This window comes from Arachis hypogaea, chromosome 12 (genome assembly GCF_003086295.3).
Source record: "Arachis hypogaea cultivar Tifrunner chromosome 12, arahy.Tifrunner.gnm2.J5K5, whole genome shotgun sequence".
NCBI lineage: Eukaryota > Viridiplantae > Streptophyta > Magnoliopsida > Fabales > Fabaceae > Arachis > Arachis hypogaea.
In genome coordinates this window covers 43,176,867-43,185,783 of record NC_092047.1, presented here as the reverse complement: position 1 = coordinate 43,185,783, position 8,917 = coordinate 43,176,867, and the positions used below count along the sequence as shown (strand labels likewise).

At 25.7% G+C, this 8,917-nt stretch overlaps 1 protein-coding gene across 1 annotated transcript; it reads right to left on the bottom strand.

Moving 5' to 3' along the window:
• Window positions 1–1,111: 1,111 nt before the first annotated feature.
• Window positions 1,112–6,749, bottom strand: LOC112727359 (putative vesicle-associated membrane protein 726). Its single transcript, XM_025777074.3, has 5 exons — window positions 6,484–6,749; window positions 2,787–2,928; window positions 2,264–2,384; window positions 2,083–2,145; window positions 1,112–1,532 (listed from the first exon to the last, which is right to left on the bottom strand). Exons 1-5 carry the CDS (start codon window positions 6,671–6,673, stop codon window positions 1,380–1,382), a joined length of 669 nt encoding a protein of 222 aa, XP_025632859.1. The 5' UTR covers window positions 6,674–6,749; the 3' UTR covers window positions 1,112–1,379.
• Window positions 6,750–8,917: the final 2,168 nt, after the last annotated feature.

Sequence of the window (8,917 nt, the reverse complement as noted above, 5' to 3'; positions counted from 1 at the left end):
AAATATAATATAATAAAATAAATCAATTCAAAGTATTTAAATATATAATTAAAATCATGAACATATAAATATAATAATAAAATTTGTACTCCAAACAAATAAACATATTTTTTTATCATACATATATTATTTAAAAAATAAATATATTATTAAAATTAATAACAGAAATTTAAAATGATAAAATTCAACTTTTTTACCGTATTTTTATAGTATTTTTATTTTTTTAATTTTTAATTTATTAGTATTTTATTATTTAATTAATAATTAAACAAATTATTTTTACGAAAATTTATTTTTTGTATTATATTAGAGAAGAGACCAATATAACAGTTTAAAAAATAAATTGTATAAATATTTAAGAGATAAATATGAAATACATACCTAAGTAATGTTTAGTTTGGTTATTAACTTTTTTTTATTAAAACAAATCTTTATTTAATTACAGGATAGAACATATATTCATATGTAAAATATAATATAATAACTCTATTTAGAGTACTTAAAAGTATAATTAAAATCAGAAAAAAATATATTTTTTATCGTACATAAATTATTTTTAAAAAAATAAATTGTTAAAATTAATAACACAAGTTTAAAATGATAAAATCTAACTTTCTCACAAGTATTTTTTATAGTATTTTTATTCTTTTAATTTTTAATTTATTCGTACTTTATTATTTAATTATATTTTACATATAAATATATATTCCATCACGTAATTAAATAAAGATATATTTTTTTAATAAAAAAATTTAATAACCAAATTAACCATTAATTATGTGGGTAATAAGTGATCCATGACAAAAAAAAAAAAAAAAGGCGCTGGCTATACTGGGAAGAGAGGTTGTGTGGGAGGGCAGTAGATGGCGATGATGTTGGCGCCTCAACTACAAACTATGGTTAAGATAAGGACCAATTACAATGTGACACATAATGAAGGGTAACTTACATGTTATTTTAGAGGGGGTTGGGTAGCATTCACCAATTTATTGACTATGACAAACTCTTAAATAAAATTTTAGATTCACCATACATTATTCTTTGGCTTGGCAAACTAAAAGATACCATAGGAAAAAAACTGCAATTTTACCTACAACATTCTATGCCAATATAAAACAAACACAATATAGGTTCTGTCTTTATGGATAGAGTTCCTGTCCTGGTTTATAATCTCCATCCATCAAAGTTATCAATCATTTATTATACATTTATTATAAATGTAAAGATATTTGACATACATTGATTAGCCAAACCTAGTTTTTCTATTCTCAAACCTTATGAGATATGTACTTGCTATATTTGGTAGATCTGTAAGACAAATATATAACAAAACCACCAACCCCACTATTTTCTACTCAAGTCCAAAATCTGAAAAATTGTTAATAGCCTAAGCAGCTGAAGCCACGACATATTGACATAAAAAGGATGAAAACCAACAATAAGGCGATTCCAAAAACAATCAATTTGATCTTCATATTTTCAATCCACATCTTCTTTTTCATTTTTGTTCCTTGTGTTCTGAAATCTTGTGCCTGTATAAGTAACACAAGCAAATCAACACAGTTTTTGATCATACCATAATATCTACACCTAAAACACAAATAATGCTACATGATGAATAAAATTTATATTTTTTGGCCAATATTTAGTCAATTCTATATTAAATACTATATTTTAAACCTTAAACCTTAAATTCTAAATTCTAATAGTATAAATATAAATTGTTAGTCCAAAATATTAGCTAATATTAATAAAAAATATTAGCCTCCAATATTTCTCTTTCTTAGACGTCGTTCGTTTGAAACATATTACTAGCATGTATTTTTTTTATTATAATAAAAAAAATTTTGTGGGAGTTTTTTATGATTTGTAATGTTTTGAACCTCTAAAATTAGTTATGGTTTGACTTGGTTTACTATCTTTTATTTTAAATTTAAGAACTCCACAAAATTAAAAAACGTTTTCACTAAATAAAATACTATATTGTGAAACAACGGTAATTTAGTTTTAAAAGTGTTATTGAAGTAATTTATTTTAAAAATAATTCCATTTAAATTGATGAATTATCTTTCACGTTCTAACCTGTGAGCGAAGATTGTCAGTCTTATCGACTAGCATTTCAATCTTCTCTCCACGATCAAGAACCTGCAAAAACAAAAAAACAAAAAAAACAAAAAATTAAATCTTCTATTTTATTCCAGATAAATTATGTTGTTTTGTTAACAAAGAACAATAATATTAATGACATTCATGAAGATCATACCTTTTCAATGTTTTCCATCATTACGCCCTTAACTTCAGCAACTTGAGCCTTTACTTTGGCAAGTTTGTTGATCTCTTCAGGATGGTCAACACAATATTGCATTTGTTGTTTCAATTTTGGCCTGCAATTACCATAAATAAAACAAATATGACATTATAAAATAGCCAACATCAGACAAAAAAAAAAAAAAAACGAGCAGAATTTGTCTAAGGTAACTTATGGCTGTTTTTGGTTAATTTTCTTTGATTACCAAATATTTTTAAACATCATTATGGTAAGACAATAACATGGATCAATAGCTTAAAAGAGCTACAATTTGATAATAAATTCTAGACAGGTGATAATTATAAATTTTAGCCTTAAAAACATGAAAAGGCAAGCTAGTTAATGGCATCATTGGCATGAATGCATAACAATATAACTTGTATAATGTCAAACTAGATCATTTTGGAATGGCATGCTTATTATCTATGCAATAAAATATGTGCATTCATTACAAAAATTTGATTATAAAATTAGATACCCAAATTCTCTATTTAGACTGTTAGCTGAAGCAGTTGATGCTTTTCCTCCACTATATTTTTTGCTGAATTCATCCTTGACACGCTCAAGGAAAGCAATAGGAAGTTGTCTACCAGCAGATTCAATTGCGACCACACAATAGGCTGCAACATCCAAAATAAATCCGTCATTTTATGTCAAAATCCATACATACATTACAACTTCATTTTAAATTTATTTTGGATTTTACAAAATGTCACATCAGTATTTATGAGATTAATATATTGGTATGTATATCTATCCGCATTGGTAATATAATCTAACTAGATCTATGATTCCTACTAACAATGTTTGTTTTATGACCAAAAATTAAACCACTAGTTCAATTTTCAAAACATTATGATAATACTACTGTGCCACGCACAAACAATGAATTAAAGTATTAGGTATTATCTCTATTATGATATGGTGTAAAATCCAAAGAATACAACTATGTGAATGAAACTATTCTTAAGTTTATGATAATAGAGGCAAATAGCTCTTAAAAGTTTATATTATACTGCATATCAGAAAAAAGAAAGGGATGTATAATATCTTTTTAACCTAAAAATCAAGTAATAATGTAAGTTATTATACCACGAGTACTAGTATATATTCTCATTAAATCATTACCATCTTTGAAAATATTTATCATAAATATGAATTTCATTTTCCTTTATTAATCCCATGAACGAATTTATGCTCACTATTAGTTTTATAAAATAGTTTTAAGTTAGGTTAATGTGTTTGTACTTGAATTATGTATTAAGGATGGTGGTTGATAGTTTGATGAATGATTATAGAAATGAAATAATTTTGTTATTGAAAAGAAAGAGTACAAAGTCTTAGAGAATTTGCATTGTTGTGACTTGAACAAAGGAACTTTATTATGAGCTATTTATAGAGTTTATAAGTTGGCGCATCGTAATCAATTTGGTGTAACTAGATGTTTTTTAGGCTGACATTATTTTATTAATTTTTGGATAATTCTCCTGAGATAATATCTTAGATATTTTTTTAGAAATTATCCTAAATATTTTTAACACGTAATTTTTTTTAGTTAGTTTTTAGAGCTTTTCATTATAATATCATAGATACTTACTTTACCAAACAAACTCATAAGAAATCTGAATACCTTGACTTTTTCATCTCAATTTCACGAAGCACTTTTGGTAAACTCCACATTTTAGGTGATTATGAGTTGACTAATGGTTTATTAGGTAGACTGTTGTGTATCTAGCTTCTACCTATAATATATTTAGCAGATGTTTAGAATTATGTTATTTTCATCGCAATTTTATGGGTTAATAGTGAAATTTGTCTCTGAAATATTATATATTTTTTAAATTAATCTTCAAATAATTTTTTTAGTTTTTGAAAAATAAAATATAAATCAAATTGATCTTTATTCCGTTTGTTAAATGATGATGTATCATGTTAAGTGTTACGTGGTATGATAATGTAGTAGGTTAATATTACGTGTTATAAGATGATTAGTTGACATGTCAGGTCAGTAATACCTAGCATGTCACGTGTCACTTGACATGTAAAAAAATTATTTATAATCAAAATAATCCCTAAAAGTCCAAATGTAAATTATTTTCATCACTAAAATTTTAAAAATTAATCAAATTAGTCTTTATATAAATTTTTTTATTTTTTATATTATTAAATTTAAAATATTTTTTGATAGTACTTATTTTAATATTATTTTTTAGACTTTAATAAAAAAAATTATTTTTACATAAAATAATAAAAATAATTAAATTATTATAAAGTTATTTTGTCATTCGTATTTTAAAAATTTACATTTTCAAATTGTAATTTTTTTATAGTGAAATTTTTTTATTTAAACGAGTTTATCAAATTATTGTTAATTATATATTTAAAAATTTAATATTTTAAATTTCACTAAATAATATAGTAGTTATTTTAAAATTTAAATCTTTTAAATTTTTAAAATTATAATTTTTATTATTATTTAATTTATATAATAGAACTCAATAATTGAAAAATCGATTTGTGAGATTACTTGTTGAATCTTAATATTTTAATATAGTTTTTTTAAATAATTACTATATTTATTTAGTGAAATCTAAAATATTAAAATTAGCTATATACTAAAAGTTATAGGATTTTGAATTTCACTATAATTTGAAAATCTAAAATTTTAAAATATAAATGATAAAATAATTTTATAATAATTTAATTATTCTTATTATTTTATTTAAAGAGAATTTTGTTTATTAAGGTCTAAAAAATAATATTAAAATTATTACTATAAAAAATATTTTAAATTTAATATTATGAAAAAAATGAAAGAAATTTATATAAGGATTAATTTGATTAATTTTTAAAAATTTTAGGGATGAAAATAACTTACGTTTAGACTTTCAGAGACTATTTTAATTATAAATAATATTTTTATGTGTCAAGTGATAAGTAGTGTGCTAGGTTTCACTGACCTAATACGTCAACCAATCATCTTGTGATATGTGGCATTAACCTGGCACATCATCATGGCATGTGGTATTTAATGTGATCATCTATTAACGAAAGAACTAATTTGACTTACGTTTTATCTTTCAAAAACTAATATAACTAAAAAAATTATTTGAGAACTAATTTAAAGAATAAACAATGTTTCAAGAACAAATTTGGCTATTATTTTTTTTCCACATTATTTTGGCATAATAATCGATAAAAAGAATGAACTACCTACTGCTACTAAGAGATGATATTTTCATTAGACAACAAATATTAGTGTGAACTAATTCAAGCATCTATTTAACATGTCATGCTTTTCCAAAAGAAAATGGTTGATAATATTACTTTCTAAATAAGCATCCTTTGCAAAATAAAATGCATTTTATATAAAATTGTTATCATATCGGCTTCCAATCTTTATTCAAAAACTTCTAATGAACTTATTAACTCTATTAGTGTTATCTTCAATAAATCCTTAGTGAATTCTATTGTTGATATTTCAGGATCAAATTTGAGTGGTAAATTAATTAGCATTTTTTCTACTATCTTATTATTTGACAAATCTTTTTCATCAGCAGCTTTTCTTTTAATTACTAAGCTCGTTAAGTTTGTATAGTAACAATTTTATTTTATTTTCTTAAAATCTTCCGTTTCTATATTTGCATATTTTGTTTAAAAGTATAATTTATTTATTTTAATTACATTTTAAATAAAAATAATATATTAAAATTTATCTTTACAATTCATCATCCAAAAAATTTTTTTTTTTACATAAAAATAATTATAAAATCTTTATTGAAGTGTCACCTTTTATTTTTAGACTATAATAATGAAAACAATTGTGTGGTTCCACCAAGACCAAGGCATATTTCCAGGCTTATCGAGTACTTAAAACCCGCCCACCAAGAATAAGTATCTCACATTTTGTTCTTATAATAACTATCTCACATGCTTTTTATATTTTTTTCTTTTAGAGCAAGAGAGGCAGGGGTTAGAAAAATTCTAGTAAGAAGAGGAACAATTATTTTAACTTTTAAAATTCTTGCTATCCTGGTTAACTATCATCAAATGGAAATGAAAAAAAAAATCAAAACCAAAAGAGAAACATACACCATAATACATATATATAAACAAATATAATTTTCAAAGAAAATATAATCAGGAATGATAAAACCTATAAATCATGAACGTACTGAAGCCATTGTCAGCAAGGTAATTGAAAGTGTGGCCATCACAATTGTAGGTGAAACGATTATTGGAGGAAGGAAGCTTTTGAAGGCACTGAGATGCAATTGTTTGAAAATTTCCCTTAAATTCAGTATACTCAGCAAGGATCACAGTGCCACGGGCTACAAAACTGTAAATCAAAGTTTGCTGCCCCATCTTCAGAAAACATAAAACAGAATGACCCTGAAAAACAAAGTGCAAAGGATTGAATGGAGAGGCTAGAAAGTATATGCAAGAGAGAAAATTGGTAAGGGTATTGGAAAAGGAAACAAAATGGTTGATTTGTGTTGTAGGAGTTTTTTATTAGATATGTTCAATGCTTGTATTAACGATAGCTACGGAGGCTTTACTCAAAATAGGTTATTTTAAATAAATAATAAGGCATTGCTATTGAAATCCCCCCGCCCTCCCAAAAAAAGAGAGATGATGTTCTTCTAAATTTGAAAATGAATTTAAACAAATTACATTAAAAGAACATCAAAGTGTTCAGGACTATTTTAATTATATAATAAGAATGTCTATTGGAGTATTTAAAGATAGTTTTGTTTGAAAAGGATCTTGTGGTTATATAATTTCATTTATTTATGTATTCTTTCTATAACCTATTTTAATATATCCCAAATGGGAATGGGACTAGATGAGTATTATTGGTTGTAAGTTATGTGTCTGTCTTTAAACCAAAGTGGCTTTGGTGGACTAGGACTTCATGCAAATGTAGATGTATGTACGGTGAATTTCTTAGGTGTTTTAAGAGCAAATGAAAGTTTTTGTTCTATTTTATTCATTTTGTGACATATCAGTAATTAATGTGGGTTATTTTTATTGTTTTAATTAAATTTTTAAAATAATAAAATTCGTTTTCTTTCAACTAGCGTATCTCTCTTCTCAAAATTGTTGATGTGTCACAATATAAATGAAATAGAGCAAAACTTCTTATTTTCACTTAGAAAATCTCAGAAATTCTCATGTATGTTAGTGTATGCATGAACTTTATTCTTATAGATTATTATTTGATTTGATAAATAGCAACCATTGTTTGAGCTTTGATGATTGAAAGTACAATGCATAGATAAGAAGTCGAACCCAAGATCACAACAAGAAATAGTTTTTAGGAGAAAAATACATTCTTTAAAGTATAAACTCTTAATATCTCTCATGCATGCATGTTTATAAAATGGTTTTGGATAATAAAGTTAACAAATTATTCCAAGATTTTCATGAAAACCAAGGTTTCATATCAACGCACTGCGATAGGACCAAGTAAATAGTAAGGAAGGCTATCAATAACCTTGTCAAAGTAATTATAAAATTCACCCCATGTCAAAAGTATTAATGTTATTGTTAGAAAGATAATAGAGAGTAATAGAGAAAATGTCTATGGAACTGTTGGAATGGAATACAGACGGAATTATTGGAAGGAAGTGCAAATGAAACTGCAGAAGAAAACATAAACAGAATTTTCAGAAAAAAATACAAACGGAACCGCCAGAAAGAAGCGCAGACGAAACTATTGAACAGAAGCACAGATGGGACTGTTGGAAGCGTGGCGAACGGCCAAAAAACTGCCAAAATGAGAGTTGGTGAACTACTGGAAAATAGCCAAATAGGCGGCAAATTGTTAGAGAGATGGCAAACTAGCGAAAAACTATTGAATAGGTAAGGAAAAAATGCTAGACAGATCATCGAAAAATGGAAAAACGTCACGGATAAAGATGGAGTTGGTGGTTGACAGCAGCATTCTTCAGGCGGCAGATCCAGCAGCGGGAGACGGCTGCGTTAGGCATGTTAGACTCGAAAAAACGAGATGGAGAGGAACAGCTAATCTTTGTGGTGATGAGAAAGTATCAAAATAGTGGCAATGGATAATGTAAGACCCCGATTTTTAGAAATTAAATAATAAGTATTTGTGATTTATTATATTTATTTATGATTTTATTTTCATAATAATTGGGTGTTTCCTTATTTAAAATTCAAAGTTTTAGTAATTGAAAAATAAGAAGGATTTGTTAATTTAATTTTATGAATAAGAAAGAATTAATTAGATTATCTCTAATTTTTAAATTAGGGTACTTATTTAAAAATAATTTATAAGTTGGTAAATAAATAGTGTTCTCAAAAATAATTATATTGAACTATATTTGGTTTTCAATTACTACTCTACTCTCTAATTTTATTAAAATACCTATTCTACCCTTATCCCTTTTACCAAACCCTAATTCACACTCTCCCGCCCTCCCGCCACTACCCTCACTCATGAAAGAAAAAAGAAAGAAAGAAAGAAAAAGATAGAAATAGAGCTGCAAAGAAGAGAGAACGGAAGAAAAAGAAGAAAGAGAGAAGAGGAAGAAGAGGGCATCGGCAGAGGGGGAACTGCCCGACGTTATCGCACGTGAGAGAGAA